The sequence below is a fragment of the Poecilia mexicana genome, unplaced genomic scaffold (genome assembly GCF_051168715.1).
Source record: "Poecilia mexicana isolate PSO_F unplaced genomic scaffold, ASM5116871v1 scaffold_22, whole genome shotgun sequence".
In the NCBI taxonomy this organism is placed as follows: Eukaryota; Metazoa; Chordata; class Actinopteri; order Cyprinodontiformes; family Poeciliidae; genus Poecilia; species Poecilia mexicana.
Genome location: NW_028263391.1, coordinates 14,551,454 through 14,575,150, shown reverse-complemented (window position 1 = coordinate 14,575,150; position 23,697 = coordinate 14,551,454). Strand labels below are relative to the sequence as shown.

At 39.3% G+C, this 23,697-nt stretch overlaps 1 protein-coding gene across 3 annotated transcripts; it reads left to right on the top strand.

The window, feature by feature from the left end:
- Positions 1-18,917: 18,917 nt before the first annotated feature.
- gale (UDP-galactose-4-epimerase) lies at positions 18,918-23,626 on the top strand. Of its 3 annotated transcripts, XM_014999942.2 has the most exons (11): positions 18,918-19,074; positions 19,648-19,777; positions 19,874-19,989; positions 20,659-20,772; positions 21,648-21,824; positions 21,909-22,022; positions 22,112-22,178; positions 22,264-22,349; positions 22,440-22,517; positions 22,735-22,849; positions 23,378-23,626. In XM_014999942.2, exons 2-11 carry the CDS (start codon positions 19,657-19,659, stop codon positions 23,440-23,442), a joined length of 1,053 nt encoding a protein of 350 aa, XP_014855428.1. In that variant the 5' UTR covers positions 18,918-19,074; positions 19,648-19,656; the 3' UTR covers positions 23,443-23,626. The 3 variants fall into 3 exon arrangements, with proteins under 3 accessions (XP_014855428.1, XP_087858700.1, XP_087858699.1); XM_088002574.1 differs by having other exon boundaries at positions 18,929-19,777; positions 19,877-19,989; XM_088002573.1 differs by having other exon boundaries at positions 18,929-19,777.
- Positions 23,627-23,697: the final 71 nt, after the last annotated feature.

Here is a 23,697-nt window from a genome sequence, read left to right as displayed (position 1 = left end):
ACACTATTTGCTCACAACAGAATATAGCAACTTTCGTTTTTGTCCGATTTTATTTTATAACATAAGCCCTATGGAGGAGGAGTATTTCTTTATTTTGAGGGCACGCGTCTGTCTCGGTAGTTTAACCCGACATATAAATCAGACATCTCGCTGCATACATAAGTAATAAGAAAGCCCTCTGGTCTTTGTGCACAATGGCCACGTCTGCGTGTGCGTGGATATCTTTTTTTTTTTTTTTTTTTTTTTTTTTTTCATCGTTTCAAAGGCAAATTGACCTCTTAACTGTGAAAAAGGACTCGCAGGCAATCTGGGCCACAGCGAGACGCGTGCTGGGCGGAATCAGCGCTGTAGACAAAGAGGAGGGCAGCAGCAGCCAAAGCTTGTGATGGGACATTCTGCACTGATATTTTAAACCGGTGTTGCATCTGCTTGTAGGAAATATATTGTTTTCCGGAAGCTCTAAAGTTTGTATTATTATTACTGTAGCTGTAAAATAGGCACACACAAAAAAAAAAGTTTTCAAATTTGACAAATTTCAAATGTTGTGATAAAAGTGTTTAACTTAACTTACTTCTTTCTCTCTCTTCAAGTACAGGTCCTCTTTGTTCTCTTCGCATTTTGCACATTTGCCTGGGTTTCCATTTATTGCCTAATAATGCAGGCCTATATGCGACAGTGCGCCACTTGGAAGAGGGCGCATTCTTTCCCCCTCTTTCAGTGCGCAGACCAGGGAGGAATTAATCTCCATCGTCGTTCATTGTTCCCCTCATTTGCATAAAGCTGCAGTATGACCAAGTCAAATAATTACACAATCGAAGCTGAGCCGCAGGCCTGCAGCCCCCCTTTCAATAGGCCTCTATGTCCCAGAGCCTTCTCTCACCTGCTTGAAAACACACCGTTATGTTGGTTCTGTTCGAGCAAAATTATACATTTGATCTGGGCTGACTAAAGAATCATATTTAAGAATTAAAACTTACTGCAGTTGGGGGGATACTTTATAAAGTGGGTGGGAGGAGGAGGGAAGTTTTAATGCGTTGATTTAATGGGACGGATATCTATTATTTAAGGTTTGAAGATGTTTAACCAGTTCATAACTTCAAATAATTTGCTTTTTGCTTTATTTAGCTCATGTTGCTTGTAAAATGCAACCTAAATTTCCTGACGCCATCTTCGCTTCCTCTGCTCTGATTCTTGTTGTTCTTCAACTCTGCTCGTCTATTAGTCGTGGTTTGTTGGGACTACAAGCTTTGATGGCATTTTAACGAGTTCCTCTTTCCCTCGAGATAATTTCTGTGGGGCGCGTGGGCCCGTGTTGCCGGCCTCGCATGCGCGTGTTTGCTCAGTGGCGCGTGCTGCCCCGCGCGGACGGGAAGCATAGGCGCCTAATTAGCATACAGCTGCAGCCGTTTGTTTTCACTGCAGACTCGACCATATTTTCCAATACCTCCTCACTTGCTTTAAGATTTTATTTTATTGTTTTAAGTTATAGTTTTATTCTAAACTTTATGTTATTCATCTTGTTAAATAGGTTTTACAATTACCTCTCAATTAATTATTGTTGAAAAGTTGTTTTACTTCAGTAATTCTAATCAAAAAGTGAAACCGATGTTTATAGTGACATAAAATGACATATTTAATGCGGTTACTTCCATTCTTTTAGAGGATTATGACTTCTAGCTAATGAAAATTCAAAATGTATTCTTTTAGTAAATAGGAACAAAACTTCAGACCAGGTTGAAAACTGTAGTTTTGATACAACGTGTTAATGATTGTCCAGCAAATAGTTACTGACAGCCCCCACAAGGAGGATGAACCACTAAAGGTCAGTGTGGAAGCTGGATTGTTCAGAGTGCGAGCATATTCATTGAAAGTTTAGTGGAAGAAGAAAGTGTCGTTGAAAAAGCTTGAGCACAGCTTAGAGAGAAATGTTAATTAAAGCCCAAGAGGTTGGAGGCATTACAAGGCGTAGACTGGAGTCGCTGTTTTAAAGAACCACCACACAGAAACACGAGTGTTTTGCATGTATTGTGTTAAGCCTGAAAAAAACAAATCAAGTTTTTGGACCATTGTTGCTCAGTGGTCCAAAGTTCCCTTTTCAGATGAATGTACATTTTTACATTTCATTTATAAAATTGAGGTTCCTGCCTGTTTGAGGTCCTCCATCATCTGTCGTTTTGTTCAACTGTGCTTTAGAAATTCCCAAGCTATGTTTCCACCATTGCCTCCATGGGATGCTGTACACGACATGGATAAACTTATCAGGAGGCCCACATTCTTGTATAATTGTTTTTATGTGTTTAGCAATATTGAAATATTGAAATTTTGTGTTTCTATTATCTGAAGTAAAGTAAGTTTTCAATGATCATTAAAAATACATATGTATATGTACTATATATATATATATATATATATATATATATATATATATATATATATAATTTTTTTTTTTCCCAAGACCAGACCTACTTCTAAACCCCTGTGCAATTTGCAGATGGGGCTCATACAGTTACGGGTCAGATGCTTGAGGAACAATCAGAGAGCAGAAGTTACTTCATTGCACCACCTACAGGAGGAAGAATTAATCTTGGGGACAACAGGAAAGTTCTCCTCCTGTGACTGAAGGTTTCCACACAAACATTTCTGCAAACACCGTGCTGTCGACGCTGTTAAACATTAACTTCAGTGCAGCGGGGATGCCTGTTCTTACAGGAGCACACTCCCACATGAGTGATTGCCTCCATGTGCTGCGCCAAACTGAGACAATTTGAAAGTGCAACAGGACATGACTGTAATTGGTGCTCACTACAGGACCACTTTCAATGCTCCGTCAATCAATTATTGTAATGGATTATCTGAGGTCCTATTCTGGCTGCTCGTAATCTGATACAGGGCTCTTTCAGCACCATGGAGAGAGCCAGTGAGGGATCCAGATTTAATCACGCTGGCTTTGAACACAGCACAACCTCGGCCTCAGCCTTTGTCCACTCCAAAACTGGGAGTAGAAAAGAGCCAGCTAAGGAGAGACAATAGGAGTGTAGCACAAAAGCCCCAGAGTGTAATGAACCAATTGGTTTTTGAGTATAATTTTAAAGCGCAATTAGTCTTGTTGCACCAATGGGCAACACCTCCAAATGATCTAACAAGATTTTGGAGCCAAAATTAGTCAAATTCTTTTTACTGTTTTCAGCTGTGATCAATACAACTATTCTTTCACTTAAGCTTACTGTCAAATAGCTCAGCTTCTCAAATCACATTTACAAAGCCCCGCAAAAGTATTCGCTGCCCTTGAGCATCTTGACATTTTGTCATTTTAAAATCACAAATCATATTTCCTTTTATTGGGATTTTAAATGACAAACCAACATGAAGTGGTGTGTTTTTATAAAGCGGAAGGAAAATGAAACGGGTTTTCAAAAGTTATGTAAAAGTAAGAATGGGAGGGGGGGAGACTGTCCATCTGGTACCATGTCAGTGCAAATCCACATTATTTGTAGAACTCAGGAGTTTGTTAGAGAAAATTAGTAAACGAATTGCAAAGTTTAAAGCAGTATTAGGTAAAAAAATCTCAACGAGAACTCTTGAATCTATTGCCTGAAAATAAAAAATATATCTATATGGTTTAACTAAAAACCTGCAAACACATGGCCACCCAAACTGACAATCTGAAGAAGGAGAACCTGAAAAAGCCCAGAGAGAGGAACAGCCTCTGGTAAGACGGGAGGATCCGCAGACATACACAGACCACAAGAAGAAAATCCTTTGTGTATCACTGATGAAAGATGATGGTGGCAGCATCATACTGGGGCTGATGTTTTTCATCAACAGGGGAAGCCGGTTAGAGTTCAGTGGATGAACGAGCAAAAGTTTCAGTCTCTAGATATGACTGGAAATGTATTCCAAAAGACTTGCAGGCGTTACTGGTTCAAAATGTGGCTCTAATGATTGACCCTGGGGAACTCAACAAATCAATTAGATTACGATCTTTAATGAGTAAATAAAAGCTATGCATCCTTCTATTTTCCCACACTGTTATGTGCTCCTTTTTTCTTTGTCAAATATATAAAGTCTCAGTAAAACAAGTTGTAGCAGTAGCATGATAAAATGTCAGATATGATCACTCATATGATCATAAATTCACATAAAGTTTCTCCACAGACAATTACTTCCCACTTCCTCTTCTGTTGGTCTTTGCAGGCCGCTCACGTCAGTTAACTGGAAGTTTGGGTCACACTTTTTTCCCTGATTTCTCCAAAGCCCATGGAAGCCATCTGTGGGCAAACTATGGGAATCCAAAGTATTAAAATACATTCTAACTCCAGCTGCAAATAAAAGAAAAGGCAGCACTTGTAAGAGGTTTGCTGCGGCACCAAAAAAAAAAAAGATCAATGGGAAAATTGCCTGTTTGGCCATCAGAGCAACATAGAGGTCACTGTCTAGACTTTAAAGTGTACTTTAGAAGGTTGCCCATGAGACCCAGTTGCTGTGAAAAGCTCTGCAAAGTGCTACACCTCTGAGCTTAAGGCTAATGGACCACATGGACTTGACTGGGAATGTCCCTGATGTGGTTGGTACTTCTGACAATTATGCAGATCACTCTTGGCAGACAAGGACATGTGTTTTTTTTTGTTTGTTTTTTTTTTCTTCTTTTCTCATGCTTTAAGAACATTTCTGCAAAAGTACCGTGCCGCTCTTTTGGCCTTTTGGCAAAATGAGCAACATCTGAACTGTAAACTGAAGTGCTCTTTTTTTCTTTTTTTCCCCCTGCTAACAGAATATGGAAAATGTGCGTGCACGTTCACCTGAACAAACGCTTCAAAGGAACAACAATAGACCATTCTTTATTCTAAGAAGCCTCTTATTGGGGGAAGAAAAAAAAAGAAAAAGAAACAGATCTTCCTGCAGACCGGGCATATCAGTCGCTTGAATCCCAGGGGCATGTTTAGCCCTAATTTCCTCATCAGAAACAGCGGAGTGTCTCTCGGTAATCTCTGCAGTCCATTGGTTGTTTGGGGTGGAGTCCCCTGTCAGAAAGCATGCCCTGGAATGTTAAACGCTAATTCACCTCTGAGCTGTGGAGGTGGATAAAGTGATTGTTCTATCTGGGAGCTGATTAAAACAGGCTCTGGCCCATCTCCCCCCGCTGCGCTCACCTCTGACGTCCATCACATTCATTTCTGTATTCATGAGTGGATGAGAAAGCACAGGCAGAGCGGCTGCCGTATTACGGATAATAAGGCCAGCGGGCACCACATTCACTGCCACAGGTCCCCCCTCCCTGCCTCCTCCTCCTCCTCCTCTCCCCACCCGGCCTCGGCTCATTCAATTACTTCACAAGAGTTCTCCGAGGCACAGCTGCACTATGGGGGTAAAGAGGAGCAAATTGAGGTACATTCATGTAGACACACACACAGTACACACCTTCCAGATACAAAGACATGGAGGAGGCATGCACGCTGGATCAAGAGCAGCCTGCATATAAAGGATCTCACTGACAGGCATTTGCTTAGTAGTCAATACACTTCTCACACAAGTAAACAACAAAAAAGAAGGTCCATCTTCTGTTTCTCTGTGGCTGGTAAGAGAAATGAAATCAAGCCCATTGCTCATGGGCTCCGTATATGAGGTTGCCATTATCGTGATGAAAGTGTGGACAGCAGCTGGATCATTGAGGAGCATGAAAGATGGACTCTGGCAGACCTAATGGGCCTTATCCTTTATCTGTTGACTAGTATCCGTTCATCTAAAGATGCATTAGGCCCATGTGAAACCTCTGTTGAATTCACGACTATCTGCTGTTTGAATTATTCATAAAGTTATATGTTAAACAAAGCCTCAAAATGTGTTTGTGTTTCCTGGCTGCTGGCCATGGTGCTGAAGTTCTGCCAAGCTGACTATGGCATCCTCCCTCCCCCCCCCACACACACACACATATATATGCATATACATTTTCTTGAACAGTCTAATAAAACGGAAAAAATGATTGCTCGTATAATATCCCTGACAGGGTTCTAAAAAAGCTGCCACAAAATGGATGCAGTTTGCTGAAGCGATGTGTTATAATGAGATTTCTTTCTAAGCAGACTTTGGACGAAACTGTCATCAAAAGTCTCTGCTAAAACATGGAATCAGCGTAGCGCTACGTAAGTAATGCACAATGTTAAAGCTTGACTTTTACATTCACTGTTGAACTTTGCATGTCGCACTTTGTAGAAATAATGAAAAAAAAAGTGAAAGTTCAAAGTCCCTTCGAACCGTAACACATTTTTAATATTCTGTGAGAATTAATAATGATTAGTATAAATTGATGGCATATGTCTTGTCAAGGATTCTCAGCTCTCTGACTTTGACTGAGCCATTTTAACTCATCAATATGCTGTGATCTGGCTGCATGTTTAGGATTGTTTTCTTGCTGGAAGGTGAACCTCCAGTCCTTATTTACCACCAACATCCATCATCCAAAACTCTCCTCCAAAGTTTCCCCATATCATGACTGTGCCACCACCGTGTGTCATTGTGTACGTAATGTGTCCAGAAGTTAGTTTTCCATCCCACATGGTATTCTGCATGCCATGTTAAATTTTGGTGTTTTATTTTGTGTTTGCTGTGTGCCCCTTCATGGCTTGTGGGAAACTGTGAACAAGACTCTTTTTTTGTTAGGATTTTCCTGTCAACATTGGGTATCTAAATGTGTAAAAATGCAAAATGCAGATATTTGGACTATGTGAGTGCAACCATAAAACACGTACACAAAGAGGAGAGCCTTGTCTTCGCATTTGGTTTGGGAATGCAGGATTTTCCAAACAAAGAATTCCCAAAAATTGGCATACTCCTTCATTAGATGGCATAATTTGCATTCTCTTATAATTGTGCTGCTTCCTTGATTATTAAATGATCACCCTAATTAGGGAGCATAATAGGGTTAATCAGACTCTGCTCATCACACTTATTATTATTCCTGAAAAAAAAAACGAAGGGAAAAGATACAGTACTTGATTAATTATATCAGCCTTTTCATCCGTTGGGCTACCACTCCTCCCTCTCCCCCCCCCAGCTCTGAAATTAATATCATGTTGTAAATGGAAGGAAGGAGCTGGCCGGACACAGACAGATGAAAGATTTCACTCAAATTAATTAAGCACTAATTATGCGGCGGGAGTTGGGAGCAGTTTGCATAATGAGGCCTATCAAAAGAGATCAGTCATGGAGAGGAGCTGTAGAGTTTCTATACAGCCTTCAGATGACGCGCAGACGCCACTGCAGTGCATGAAGAGGGCTGGCAGAGAAGTGGGAAGAGGGTTAAAGGACTTTGAGGAGTGTTTTTGTTGGTTTGTCAACATGCTGCCAGTCTGAATCCTCCTTGCTGGTGCCACGAACATGGATTATTCCATTCCTCATCTGCCCCGAGGCCTGTGGGTGTATATATTTTTTTTCCCCCTCTCAGCTTAAGAATCAGATAATGAATTCCCCTGTCCAGCAAGAGGCAATAAGGACACAATGTACCTTTAAGTTCAGGCTAATCACAAACAACCTGCCTCCACACTCCAGGGAGCTTTAAAGGCCCTAATCACCTCCCACTCTAATTCTTGTGGTGTCCAGTTATTGTAGATCTGGGACTACACTCCGGCTATCTCTTTAGACAATGGGAAAAGGGATTAGACAGAAACTCTCTCTGCCTTAATCACCTGTTTAATCATTGCCACTGTGTCGTCGGCTGAGTTACTTGAACTGATTTGTGCCGTAGCTGCAGCAATCATGCGTTGGCTAATCAGGGTGCGTGGCCCTGCACTGCCCTTAAAGGTCCCAGAGTGGAATTACAAAGACTATGATTAGTTAATCAAATGAAGAACCCAATGTCCTTTCTTTATTTGTGTATACACCTTATCTAAATGGAAATTGTATATCCGAGGCACTTCCAGAAGGACACATCTACATGTGAATGATCCTCCTTGAGGCCCGGGCGGTGAATACCAAATGAGATCTTTCGTTTCCAATCATGGTGTTATGGCATTGTGGAGACTTTTGCATGTCTGAATGATATTTGTTGTCAGTGCTCATGTGAATGATGCAATCACTCGGCCTGTTGTGAAGTAAATCAGGAGGCACCAGGCAGCAACTCTTCAAATGGGCACAATGGTCTGCAGAACAATGTCAAGATTGTATTATTCTGAGTGGAGAAAAGAGCTCAAAGACAGAGCACAGTAGGCACATACAATATGCAAAATACTGCTTGTATCATAGTTAAAATGATATTTCTCTCTCTCTCTCTCTCTCTCTCTCTTTTTCTCTCTCTCTTTTTTTTTGTAGGTTCACACAGAGCTGGTTAGAGCATCCAGAGATTGTACTGAAGTAAAAGTAGCACTGCTTCAACATTTTTACTCAAGTAAAAGTAATGAAGGAGGTTACTCAAGTATTGAGTAACTGATAACGTCTGTTTTAATATTTTATTCATATTTTATTTTATTTTAGTATTTTAATGTTATGTGCAAATTCTGGAATTTTAAAGACTAAAGAGAAAAGAAATAAAACCAAAAAGGTAATTATGTGTACGCTTTAACAAGGTACAGATAGAAAACAACAAAAGCTTTTTGTGCAAACAAGAAGTCTCGCTTTAACATAACTGCAGGTTTGCGTCTGGATCTGGTGGATGTTTAAATTTGAAATCATTGGAGAAGGGGACCTCGCAAAACATGAGTCATGTAAATACGCCGGACAGGCAGGTAATTTTCCTCTGCAGATGATTCTGATTAAAATAGATGTGTTCTTCATTCAGTGGGCAGAGGATGCAGAAATAATAAATATTAATTAAATATTATTTAAGTAAAAGTAAAAAAAAGTATGGTGTAGTAAAGCTACAACCAATTTATTTTCTAAAAACCTACGATAGTAAATGTACCTGAGTAAACTACCGACATTTTTGTTAGAATAGATATTTGACGCCGTTAAATTCTGTTAAGGAGATTTAGAGAATTTCACTGCTGTTAATTTACTTATTTACTTCTTTTAAACTTAGTTAACAGGATTACCATTACTCATTTGGTGCATGTGAATAAATTAGAATATTATTGCATCTTTTTTTTATTATTTTAGAAAGGCAATTGAAGGAGTTAGATTAATGACATCCATTCTTTCCTTTGAATGATTATGGGCGACGGCATAATCATTCAGTTTCTCCGAAAATTAGAATGTCACGTAATATGTATATACATGTAATTTATTTAAAGCTCCTGTGTGAAATTTGTCATTTTCAGAACAGTCATCTGATTTATCTGAAATAGATTTTGTTTTCTCCATAAACTAACTCAAAATACACATTAACATCAACAAAAACAACCTGCTTTAAGATAATTAAATGTTTTCTGCACTGATACTTTTACCCAACATATTTAGCATATGTTACAAATGAGAACACTTCCTTTCATTACCATCTGACTGAAAATTAGATTGATTTAAATTGATTTTATATATATATATATATATTTTTTTTTTCTGCATAGCCACCGCTTCTCTCCTTTCAGTCAGACATGCTGTTAGACATTGTTCCTAAAGAGAAAAAAATATCCCCCCATTCCTTTGTGGCAACTTCCTTGTAAGGCCAGCAGACTTGACCCGCTGACTCCTCCTGGAATCACCTATTATTCGTCAGTGACAGCAGCCCCTTGAAGGGTGGGTGGGTTCCCTGGAAGGTACAGGGTCGTGGACGTCCCAATCCATCTTTGTCTGCCAAGCGATTGATTGCGATTTAGCGCACAGGAGCAGGAGATGGTGGGGTTCCATTCTGATGAGCGATAGGTGGGAACCCTTTGACTCCCAGCACATGGCAAGCAGAGTCAGGGCTATGATGAGGGGTCAGAGGCAGCTGTGGGGGGGGGATCTGGGGAAGAGATGGAAGAAACATGGGGGTTGCATTGATCACAATATAGAAGGTGTCAGGGATCCGGGACAAAGCCCCTAGACCAACCAGCAGAGTCTATCAGATACCCTATCTATCATCTGCCCAGCTTTGTGGTTAGTACAACGGTTGTTAGCTAATTGTTTCATCTTCAGGGGATCCATCATCAGGGAAGAAGACAGTGCACCACCAGTAAAAGGACACATGAGCAAGCTTTACTCCAGCTGGAGCAAATAAGGCTGCATTTTCCCCTGTAGATCTTCAACTAGGTGATTAAGTGCATTCGCGTTCAGCATGTTGCTTTAAATCAAATGTTTTCGTCTAAGGATTGCAGGCTACATGATGGCAGTGAGGATATTACATTCACCAGACTCACATTTTACCCCACATCTTTCTCGCAGATCCCTAAAGAAACAGTTTATTGAGCAAACGTAGGCGTTGTAACGCAAGAGATTGTGCAAAAAAGTTCAAGATGCGTGAATGCTTTTTCAGTGTTCTGTATATAATATTTATCCTGTTCCTCACAAAAGTCATCTCCTCGGTGTAGACAAAAGATTTCCCTTTAAGGACATTAAGTCCAGAAACGGCTTCACTTCACTGGGTCACTCCGTCAATCTAACTCCATCATCATCCTAAGTCCACTCTGTTTCAAGGCATTTTTATTCAATGAGTTGGTTATCATCTATTTACTCCATGCCACCCAACCAGCCATCCATTAGCTGTTCTCGCTTATCCTTTTAGAGGGTCGTAGGATGGGGAGGGTGCTGAGATCCACACACAAAGCCCTCTGCTGACCTCTTTGTTGTGAGCTGCATTTTTCTCTCTCTCTTTTTTTTTTCTTCTTTTTTTTATCATAATGTACCAAATGGTTGTACACTTAGAAAAACATATTGTACCCAGACGTATCTTGAAATCTCCTGCTTATGTCGTAATTCGACATGTGGCAGTGCGAGTGCCGGCGTTGCCAGTCCCAGGAAGTGGTGTCAGCCAGGTGGATGAGGGGCCTGTAACCCGATCTGCTGTTGACAGAACGGGGACAGGTGCTCCCAGCTAAACTAATCCACATATGCATGCTCGACACAGGTCATCCATTAAGGCAGATTGATTCAAAGCTTTAAGGGGCCGTTCCTCAACAATCCCCGGCCCGGCCTTACCTTTGCTGTTGCCATGATACCAAATTGCAGTAATTCAGGATGGCCTGGATTGGAAAAAAGAAGAAAAAAAAAAAAAAAGGGAAAGGAATGTCCACTCTGTTTGTACAGCGATAGCGATGGAAACATTTTGTCACACAGGACATGAGGGAACATTTGGGGAGCAATTTATCTCTAAACTTCATGAAACGAAAATTAAATGACTGAGTGGGTTTTCAGTGTTAGATACCCGTGATGATACTCAAGCTTCACTCAACCCAAGCTGCTCACTGGGAAAATAATGACACCCAGGGGAGGATTGAGTGAGGCAACATGCGTGACGGTGCCACATAAAAACCTCATATGTGGGAAAAAAGAAATAGAAAAAAAGAAAAGCACATAAACCAGAAATCACTTTGATTCAGTGTTATTATCAAACGCACTCCCGGTGAGGAGGGACTCAAATGCCAAATAAAGGTTTACAGGCAGAGGCCAGGCAGCTGCTGCTCTCTGATTGGCTGAAAAGCCCAGCAGCGATCTCACCTGTTATCCACAACCCAGTGCATGGTAAACACCCTGAGTGAGACCTGTGGGGGGAAGGAGCCCATCTGGTCAGCAGCATTAACAACCATCTCTTTAACAAAGGCGTCCTGCAAAAAGACAGAAATAAATAAAAAAGTAAGGAGAAGGGCACAACAGGGCACATTAGCCAATAAAAACAGGCAATGCGTGACATTTAGCGCCTGATGCAAGGCTTAGAGGAATACAGGTTACTCACTGTCTGTCTTTGCAGCAGCAGCCCCTGGCAATAAAAACAAAAAAGGCAATCTCACAGAGCGAGAGGGATGCTGTGCATAAAGCTGCCCGCCTCAGTTGATGGTTCCATAATTTCTCTATAAAGTTAAAATGCAAGAAGGAAACAGCCAGAGTCTCCAAGCCATCCGCATACAGTTGTTTTCCATTTTGCCGGACATCAAATTTAGAGAGTGTCATTATGCAGGAGGAGGAAGGACTCTGACAGCTAATTTACTCTGAAGAAGAATGGCCTGTAAACGCAGGAAAACATGAGGCAGATCAGAGGAGAGGCAGCCACAGAAGACCAAACAGTGCCACCTTGTGTTGAAGACTCTTCCGATTGACAGAACTTTCCTTTTATTTTTCCCTTCCCTAAAATTTGATTTATTTATTTTTTTTACAAACTTTTAAAGATCTGTGAGAATCCTTTGGTCTCACCATTACAGATGACCTGGTTCAGGTCTGTTATTTTTACGAGTCTGAGTAAATTAGGACATCAATTAGTTCATTTAAAAAAGTGAAATAATTCATTACACAGAAAGTGATTCATTTCAAGTCTTTTGTTGTTGTTTAGCTGTCATAGCTCAAATTTATTTACTTTTTTTTAAAATTAGATAATTATATCAGACAACTAAATGATTATAAGCCGGTGAGGGGAGTAAGAAGTGGTCGAAAAGTTCCTTGTAGATTGTTGTGCTGACTTTAGACTTAATAAAGTGAATCAACACCACCAGATGACACTGACTGTGGGAACTTCTCACTAGACTTAAAGCGATGTGAGATCTGTGCCTCTCCACTCCTCCTCCAGATTTCCAAAAGAAATACAAAATGTTCTTTCATCTCCAAAAACAAAAAGAAATCCCGTTTCTCCTTGGCCCAGGCGAGATGCTTCTGACTTTGTCTCTGGGTGGCCAAACAAAGGAGATCAGACAGCTTCTCTGCGTATCTTTGTAGTTTTCATAACTTTTATATATTTTTCTACCATATTTTTTCCTTACACTAAACTTTCCTTTAGCACACTTCCTGAGAACAAACCAGTTTCTTTACCAGTAACCCTTTATGGCTTATACTACTTGTTGCACTCCTGTTGAACAACTGTCAGGCCAAAGCACAATATTTTTGTATTAGAAATTATTTGTTAACCTGATGTGACCTTCTAATGTTCTGTTAAACCAGGTTGTGGGTTCTCTTTCTCTTTAAGCCCCAAAAAGATTAAAACTAACTCACATAAATCACTCGATGTGCAGTAAAACTACCTCGTATTTCGGTTTTGATTTTTGGATTGAATTACCGACATAACTGAGTGGTATTTATAATATTGAAACTCATTTAGATGCACCTGTAGCTGGTCGATTGGTTCTATTTTTACAACTAGAAGGATAACGACAAAGTCTCTAAATGAGATCTGGAGAGGACAAAGACTGGTTTTGAAGACAGAAAGGTTTGGGGTGGAGTTTGAACAGCGAGCAATGGGCTCTCTACAGCTGCTGGCACTAATGAGGATAATTACCCGTGTAATAACATTAGCCTATCTGAGGGAATGGAGGGGAAGGACAAGTGGTTGTGTTTGTGTGTGTGTGTGTGTGTGGGTGGCTGTGCGCGCGCGTGGACCGTGCACGTGGCTCGCCTTCTATCTCACTTGTGGTCTCTCCCTCATTCCCTGAATCTCAATATCTCTTTGTTAGCCCACAATAATTGTATTTGGGCCTCATATCCGCCATATCAGATTCGAGTTTGTACAAGGTAATTAGCAGAGGAAGGGAAGCCTCCACACCAGGAGGACAAATGCCCCCATGACATCATTCTGGCTCCACTCAGGAGGGGAAGGTTTTTCTTTCTTTCTTTTCTCCCCATTTACTCATCTTCATCTGCCTCTCCATTCAGCTGCTGAGAAAGAGTAGTGATGGAGGGCCAAAAAATGTGAGCAAAAGTTGATGACACTGAAAAGGAGGAGAGCCGGGATTAAGAAGATAAAGAAACGAGGAGAGGTGGGAGAGATAAAGCAGAGAGAGGAGATTTGAGATGAGATGGAGGGCTGTGTTTCTGCAGCAGGCCGTAATCTCCAATCAGCTTTTACTAACAGACAGCGGGGGAAAGTTCCTCAGTGCTAATGCAGGCTGCCACTCGGAAGGAGCCGGTGTATCCAGCTGGGAGTCCAAGGGATGAGGAGTGGGGTGGGGGGGATTAACTGGCACTCAGGTGGAGAGAGATAAAGAGAATCAGATGGAGACCCTGTGGACGGTCACGCCCTCTTTCACTCCATCCATCACATTTTCTCCCTTCATTTTCAAAGAACAAATGTACATCGGCGCTCTGTGCTTTCTGGGTGGAGTAGTGACAGCAGGAGGAAATGATAGTGGCTTAATTCAGGGGTGACTTATGTCCGATTGGATTTGAGGCAAGACTTTCTCTTCTTCTCTTGTGGATGAGTTGATGACACGTGTTACGGAGCCAAAAATGATTTCACTCTATGGTTTGACAAGACTTAGACATAACATCTAATTAAGCTGCGTTTTCTTACTATTTCTTAGGAGAGAGTTATGTTTAAGGTGTCAAATATGTGCATTCATTTAAGAGCTTTTCCCTTTTTTATATTGTACAATTAATTCAGAATAAAGGCACATTTTGCAAGCATGCCTAAATGCATCCCCTAAATATAAAGCCTCATTCCATTGCAGTTATTTTTCTGCTCTAACTGCATTTTTTTTTAACTTATTGTTTGCTGAATCAAGTGTTGGTCTCAGCTGTTGCAAAATATCTCATTTCTCTACTCCCCTTCCTGTTTTTTTTTTTTTTTTTTGTGATGCCCGGGGCAGTCAAACTTGCTGTGCTTGACTGGATGAAATCTGAAGCACATCAGCATAAACCAATATGCTTCAGATTTCATCCAGTTGCTTCTGACGTTTCAGTGCTGTGAAAAGTCTTTTGCTTCCAACATATTTCTTGGTTTTGGCTGTTCTGTTTTGTTTCAGATCATCAAATAGTTCTTCACATCAAACCTAGATCACCTACATAAATACAAAATGTTTTCAAAGATTGTTTCATTCAGCAAGGGGGGAAAAGCTGGCTACATGAAAAGGTCCAAGGAGGATTTCTGGCTCATCCTCCTTTAGCAACAACAACTTCTGTCAAGTGTTTGTAAAACAGGCGATGAGTCTTACGACACTCTGCAGGAATGTCTTTGCAGAACTGTTTTACTTTAGCTACAGAGTTTTTGAAATCCTTCCTGAGCAGCCTGCGAAATAAAATCCAATTCGGAACTGACGGGAAGAAACAAAGATTAAAAAACGTAAACAAAAAAAAAAGAGTAATAAAGAAAACAATCATTGTATAACAAGAGCCTGAGGGGTTTGTGTTCATTTCATTCTGTACAGAGAATGACTCAATAATATTCAAATGAAAAAAAAAAAATCTCATTCTAGTGACAATTATGACGCATCTAAAAAGCAAAACATGACAAAGTTCTTCTTGTGAACTGTGAAGCTGTGTTGTATGTCTTTAAAAATAACCTCTGAGTCAATTCTCTTGGTTGAAGCATTTAGTTCTGATCCATTCTTGCCATGGGCTTTTATAAAATAATTAAATTAATGGCAGCTAATCTCTAAAAGCCAGCTGAGGGTCACTTCCATCTTCCTCTCACAAAGATAGACCAAAATGAGTCTCTACCCTTTTATGTAGCTGATTATCTAATTCGTTGGTCTTGACAAAAGAAATTGAGTTCAGTAGTAGTGCACGACAAAATCTGTTTCTTGTTTATATATAAAATTGTTAGAAAATGAAATATTAAACAATATGGCTTAACAGTGTGCTTGTTCTAATTTCCCCTACACCACCTTGATGTTTGTCCAGCACATCCCATAAATGCTTCATTGAATTAAGATCTGGAAAATATGGAGGCCAAGTCAACACCTCAAACTCAATGTTGTGCTTCTCAAACAGTTCCTCCACCATATTTACTTTGTGGCAGTGTGTATTATCCTCTTAAAAGAAGTTATGGCCATTATGGTATTCTGCTTGCATGAAAGGATGACTGTCGTTCACATTGTTGTCAGGAAACATCACAGTGCTAGCACCTGTCCAAACAACAAAGAGCTTAGAGCTGCGTTCTTTTTTCCACTTTAAGTCCACCTCTTCCATATTTTGCATATTAAAACGCAAAACTGTTCACTCACCTGCCAAATAATTAAATTGGGATATTTTAATCCCTTCTATGGCCAAAAGGTGTGTAAAATCCATCACTTAGACATGTAAGTTGATCTAAAAGCATAGAGGACTGAATTTGCTTCAGGAAATCGGTTTTCATAATCTAGCAGCTATATCCGAGCTTTACACCAAACATACAAAGTGTCAGAATCCAGCAGAACGAAGCACACCTCCTCTGGCCTCGAGAGCAGTGGAGATGTACTCTGTGGAGTGGTGAATTATTCCTCCCTGTTTGGCAATCAAATAGACGGGTTTTGGAGATTTGTCTGGATAATGTCATTTGCCTGACTGTATTGCTGCAGAGATGTTAAATTCTGCTCAAATGTAAAATTTAGTGCAGAGTGAAATACGGTATGAGATTCCTTTTAAAGGTGTTGGACTCTGCCACTTATGTGCCATGTCAAGAACTAAGAGGCTTAACATTTTGAAAATGTCATTCTAGTTTTTTTTTTTTTTGACCTTGCATCAAAATGTGTACAAACTAATTTCTTGCCAATGACTTGCAATAGAGAACAACTATGTTTGAAACAAATCTTGTTTAAAAAAAAGAAATCAGAAGGATTCCTAAATAAATGCTCTTGATTGGTAATCAGTTATTTTTTATTCTCTTAGTTTTCTTCTTGCCCTATCTGTCCTCTTTTAAATACTCAAATTGCTTTCTGCTCTTATTCCACTGTATCTGTACTGAATCATATTACCATTTTTGTTTACCCTCTTGACCTTTCTCATATGTCCCACATTCCTCAATAACAAAGAAAAACCATTTCTTAGAAACTAACTTCGCCTCCCAGGCATCTCCTTATCTCTTCATTTTCTTTCTTCCCATTCCTACTGCGTCTTTTTTCAAATGCCAATATCTCTGGGTTTGTCGGGACCGTCGGTGGTTTAAGAAATGTGGCACAGTCTGCTGAATCTGTGTTTACTAACGTGGCAACTTGAACACAATGCAAAATGTGGTGGTGGCAGCATCATGCTGGGGGAACAATATCCTCGGTGGTCAGACAACTTCTACCAACGTGTCAATCACTGTTATCTGTTTTACTGTATGCAAAGAGAGAATCCAAATATCAAGTGATGCTGACTTTTCCTAAAAAGAAAGATTTTGATAGCTCAGTCATTGTTTTAACAGTAAACTATCTGGTTGAAGTTTTCAAGTGAACATTTAAACAACCTTTATATGACTCAGAAACAAGTCCTATGTCCCAATAGTTAGGTCATAAAAAGAAATAAAAAGCACATTTCCCTTTTAGTCATCCGTCCAAGCAAGAGACAAGCATCACTCTCTCTCAAACAGGAAGTTAAATCCTAAAAGAAAGTGAGCGTGACTTTTGCCTAAAAGAGTCACAAGTTTGATTCACCCAAATGAGAACTGAAAGATGCTTGGCTGCGGCAGAACGTGTTTAGTAGGTCATACAAAAAGGGGATGTCAGGAAGTTTTAATTCAAGGAGTTTCCTCATGTTCTTTGTTTAAACAAGACAAGAATTATTTCTAAATAGTTTCATAATTTAATAAAGGAAAAATGATTAATCATCCTTAGGTTTATGTATCTTCATACGTTCTTAAATTTTCATTGTATGGTTTTGTGCCTGCATGAAAACTGGCAAAAGTTTGTTATTATTGTGAAAGTCTGCAATGAAAAGATCATTTTAGGTAATAAATATCAGCAAATGAGAGACGTTTATAAACAGGATACAATTTTCTGAGAACATATGTCATAATGACATGCCTCAAAAGTAAGGAATATGTGTGGCAACTTTATAGATTGCTTTGTCATGGTTAATGGCAAGTAATAAACTTCCATCACATTATTCATTGTATTGAATCAAGATGTAGTTCATTAAATCATCAGTGTTTAGTGATGAAGTCACAAGAAAGGGAGTGAACAGACTGTACGTCCTAGGAAGCTTTGGTCCTTTTGAGTTTGCAGCAAGATGTTTCAGATCTTCTGTACATCATTTGTAGAGTCAGATTTCTTTTCCCATCATCTGTTGGGTTAGCGGCATCAGAACTGAAGACTTTAAAAAGCTCAACAAGCCGATATAGAAGGGTGGTTCTGTTTAGTTTTACAATTTAGCAATAAAACAAATTAGTCCCTTTTCTAAATTTTGTATCCAAAACATAAAACTGATCAATATTGCAGCTGATTTTTGATATTCCCAATTTACATATGTGAGACTGGAGAACAATCCAATTTAATTTTAACTTCTAACACTGGAATTGAAGCTGTAAACTAACTCCCAAGATTCACAAATGTAAGTTTTTCATACACACATTTGGAGCATGTGGAGCAATTCCCTCCAAAAAACAAACAAACAAAAAACTGGCATCTAAAAGGTTAAAAATAAATGAATAATATATGGTGGGGGTTGGCATTTATGTTTTTTTTTCTTTCTGCATTTTCTGTTTTCAAAGGACCCAGATGGAGTGAAGGATGTATTATCTGCAGTAAGTGACCGTATGTTTACATTTGGTGCTGTCCTAATTTGGCAGCATGGGTTCCTACTAACGTGGCACTCTTTAATTTGCCCTCTGTGGCGGGTGCTCTGCACAAACACTTCCTTGTATCGCTGAGAAGAGGCGTGGTATCATCATGACACTCTTTGACGCAACTTCACGTACGAGGGGGCGTTCACGTACCATGGGAATCATGTGTACAGTTCTGTTGTAGCTAAATCCGTTTTGCCCTTCAAAATTAAAGCTTAGAAAATGTATTTTTTAAAAATCACAATACAAGTATGTCTGAAATGAATGGTATTTTGAATAGTGTTTTAAATTACTATTTAATTTTTAAGGGGGTTTCAACGTAAAATTATGGGTTAAATTTCAAATATTCACATATACTCTCTTATTTTGAAAACTAATAGCCTTTACGTTGCCAGTTATTCAAGTACTTAACTCTTCTCCACGTTTACCAGGAAGTAAAGACTTTATGTGTCAAGTAAAGTCTTTTTAAATGGGCAGACTGATTTAAACGCCTCGTTTTAAGTCTGCTCTGACCAGATTTACAAAGAAACATTACCTGGAGCGACAGTCTTCCAACCACACAGAAAGATTAGGTGAGTATTTTACAAACAGCTCATGTTGTATGTAAAATATAATTCAGTTTTAGTCCAATTGTGGCAAAAATATGTAATTTGGCTGCTTAAGCAGGAATTCGGGGTTTTATTTGTCAGTTTTTTATTTCAGTCGTGTGCAGTTTGGACTTTGACCTTCTGTGTAACTTGAAAACAAACTGCTAATGCAAATAAAAGGCTATAAATTGTGTTTCTATCAATTCTGAATGTCTTTTTTCAGTTTTGTGGCAATTAATTAAAAAAAAAAAAAAAGAAAACATGCTTTATATGTAAGCACATGAAAAAAAAAAAAAAAATTTAGTAGAGAAATTTATTTTTAGACTAGGAATGTTCCAAAATAAAATACCTGCTTCTGCTGACGTTAATACCTCCTATAGTTCAATATTGTGTCCTGCAGTTAGACAGGGTCAACCTGCTGACGTGGGACAATATAGGTGAGTCACACAGCTTTTAATAGGCTCCAACAAACGCTTGAGGTGTGTTCAGAAGAAATGAGGTAGATCGGCATTCTCTGAAGAATGCATCCTTTGCTTGACTTGCTGCATGATGTCACAGACCCACAGGATGGCGGAGAAGGTGTTGGTCACAGGTGGAGCCGGATACATCGGAAGCCACTGCGTGGTGGAGCTGATCGAGGCAGGCTACCAGCCGGTGGTGGTGGATAACTACAGCAACGCTGTCCGAGGTGAGCTCCAGTTCCTCCAGGAAGGATTAAAAAACTATTATTAAATGAAGCTTGTTGATTATTAAGATCCATGTGTGCTTTTGTGTTTTGATGGAGGAGAGGGGAATGTGGCAGAGAGCATTCGAAGGATAGAGAAGCTCCTCAACACCAGCATTGAATTTCATGAGCTAGACCTTCTGGATCGACCTGCACTGGAAAAACTCTTCAAAAAGGTCAGAATTTTGTTAGACATGATAATTAGTTTCTGCTATGTCGGTATCTGTAATGTATCGTTTATGACAGTTGTTATGAAGTGTCATTCGGTAAGTAATGACACTTTTAATGCAAAATTGCTCTAAAAGTTACATTGAAAGTCCATTAAAAATGCCAACTTTGCATTAAATTATCATAATTTACAAAATCATACAAAGTTGGCACTTTTAATGGACATTTAATGCAATTTTTAGAGCAACTATGGATTAAAAGTGTCATTATTTACCGAATGACACCTCATGACAACTGTCATAAACATTCATCAAGACTTCTTTATGTTCATGACAGGTGTTATGTCATGTTTATGACAGTGTCATGTCAGTCTTATGCACACCCCTTCAAATAAAATGTTACCAAAAATGTTTAATTGTGACACTATTGCTGAAAGTTGCAGTTAGGAAATTGATTAGAATTAAAACAATTTCTGGACACATTTGTTTCTTCACCATCATCATGCAAATAAATTACTGATGAGCATATTTGGATTCAGGCTAGATTTGAGTTAGTCAACTTGAGATTTCTAATTACTCTTGCACATGAAGAAAAACATTTTACAGTAACATTAACTGCTGCTAAAAAGTTTTACAATGCATTCACTTGAATTTCATTCTGCTTCATCTGTTGTGCAGCACTCTTTCAGTGCTGTGATGCACTTTGCCGGCCTGAAAGCAGTCGGGGAGTCGGTGGAGCAGCCGCTGCGTTATTACAGAGTCAACCTCACTGCCTCCATGAATCTGATGGAGGTCAGTTCCATCTTACACAACCAGCCTCCGTTCAGTCTGCACAACTCTGTCGTCATCCTGCTCTAAGCTCAGCTGTATTTGCACAATTCCTCACCTTTGTTTGCCGAGTTCACAACATCTGCTACCGCATGCACAGTCTCTTACCAAAGTATTTGCATTTCTTGCCACAGTTTGTCACCAAATGTATTTTATTAGGAAATATGTGAGAGCTTAAAAACCCCTTAGCCTTCACCCCTGGAAAATACAATGAAAAAACGGCACAGGGGCGTTCTGTTGCAGCTTAAGGGAACATAGAACATGGTATGTCATTTTGGTGGAGAAAGAAAACAATACGTTCAATATGCAAGTTGTGGATGGAAACGGCACCTCTGCCAGTAAAAAGGAAGCTGGTTATCGTTCACAGCACAAAATGTAGAGAAATCGGGAGAATCCTACAAGAAAACATTTTAAATGCCTCTGAAGAAGGTTCACCTTCTATCAGGTGTTTGGATGGCCTAGTTAAAGTCCAAATCACAATTACAAAGTGAGTCATTTTGAGGCTAAGTTTGACCTTTTTAGAAGAATACTTTGGTTTAACAAAAAGCATTACATTGATTAGTGTAGATTTTTAAAGCTGTTTGTTATATTTAATGAACTTTAATTACAACAAATTGTATTTCTGCACATTATTTACTTAAGTGGGCTGGATAAATGCAAATCACAGCCACATATGATATTTTCATTTGTAAAAAAAAAAAAAAAAAGTTTTTTGTTGGAATATGAAATAAAAGTTTGCCTTAATATTTCTCTGCTAGATCAGGCTTTCTGCTTATTCTCAGTTTTCTGCGGATAACTGTATACCTTGCTATCTTTGTGTGCATCGTCATGTGTCTCAGGTGATGCAGGCTCACAACGTGCACAATCTGGTCTTCAGCAGCTCTGCCACGGTGTACGGAGACCCCCAGCACCTCCCCATAGACGAGCGGCACCCTGTGGGCGCGTGCACCAACCCCTACGGCAAGACCAAGTACTTCATAGAAGAGATGATCAAAGATCACTGTAAATCTGAGAAGGTACCCATTCGCCACGCTTAAAGAATCTCAGAGACGTGCACCGTTGCTCCTCGCCGGAGGATAACTGTTGCTTCTTGTGTGCAGGACTGGAATGCTGTGCTGCTGCGCTATTTCAACCCTATCGGAGCTCATTCCTCAGGTCAGATTGGAGAGGACCCTCAGGGCATCCCGAATAACTTGATGCCTTACGTAGCTCAGGTAAAAGCACGGCAGCATCTACAGGACTCTGTGGGTGTAAATTCTACCGTCATCTCACTGAATCTGTTGCCTTTTTGTGATCTACGTAGGTCGCGGTTGGGAGAAGACCATTTCTCAATGTATTTGGAAATGACTATGAAACAGTCGATGGAACAGGCAAGGACAGAGGCGTTTTCTTTTTAGCTTTGAAAGTACCAATTAAATATTCAGAATGATGCAACTTTTTCCTTGTCTGTTGTAGGAGTTCGGGATTATATCCATGTAGTAGACCTGGCAAAGGGACATATAGCAGCTCTGAAGAAACTGAAGGACAACTGTGGATGCCAGGTATTTTTCAGTTATTTTTTGGCCATATATGTTGACCCGATATAGTTAGTCCTGGTCTATTATCTGTGTTTTCTTTATTTTTGTGTTTAGGTTTACAATCTTGGCACAGGAAAGGGCTACTCTGTGCTCCAGATGGTGAAAGCGATGGAGAAGGCTTCAGGAAAAGAGGCAAGTGATAAAAGTCCCACAAGCACAAAATCATGGTTTTGTTTTGCATCCCTGTTGGAAGATGTAATTACTAATATGCAGTATATTAAAGAATAAGATGACTTCTCTCTTCAAGTTTTGTTATTTATATATATATATATATATATATATATATATATATATATATATATATATATATATATATATAATTTATTTTTTTTTATCTTTCCTTGTATAGATTAAATACAAGATTGCACCTCGTAGAGAAGGGGATATAGCGTCTTGCTATGCGGACCCCACACTAGCTGAGAAAGAGCTTGGCTGGACAGCTGCCTTTGACTTGGAAAGAATGTGTAAGTGAGCCATACGTCACTATCTGATGAATTTAGTAAAAATTTAAATTTTTACTAATTCTTTTGTTTTACAAAAGCATTTCAGAAACTGTATCACATTTTGTTACACTACAGCCACAAGCTTCAGTGTGTTTTATTTGATTTTTTTTGTGTGAAACAGATGGACTAGTTTTCATTTCTTGAAACATAAAAATCTTTGAAATGCAAATGTGGCCTCTGAGAGCTTCGTCCTTCCACTTTCAGATAAGATTGAACAGTCTTTACAAACAGCTCATCTGAGTAAAAGAGGTGAAGAAACCAAATGCACACCGCACTTTTCAGATTTTTTTTTTTTTTTTTTTTTTTTAAGAAATTTAAAGCATGTGATAATTTTTCTTCCACACTCACAGGTTTGCGGTATATATTGATCCATCAAATAAAACATACAGGCATCTCTCTCTTTTTTTTTTAAGTAACAAAATGAAGAAAACTGCCTCTAGATGTCATCCACAATAACTTCCTAATGTTTCTGCATCCTGTATTGTGTAGGTGAAGACCTGTGGCGCTGGCAATCCATGAACCCCACTGGATTCACCAATGGCGTACCCTCTTGATGCATCTGCAGCTGCTTCTTTGGAAATCACCCACAGAAAACTGTGGCTGTAAACTATAAACTGTTTCAAGATATTTTATACAAGAGGAAATGTGTGTAAATCTTTTTTTTTCTCCTTGCAATTCAGGTTTAATAAGGGATTCTTTACAAATGGGGAAAATAAATAAATGTTCCTACAGAATAAATCACTTTCTCTGTCTCAGTTCATTTTGAGTTTGATTTGTGTCCCATAAAAAAATCTATGATATATTATTAA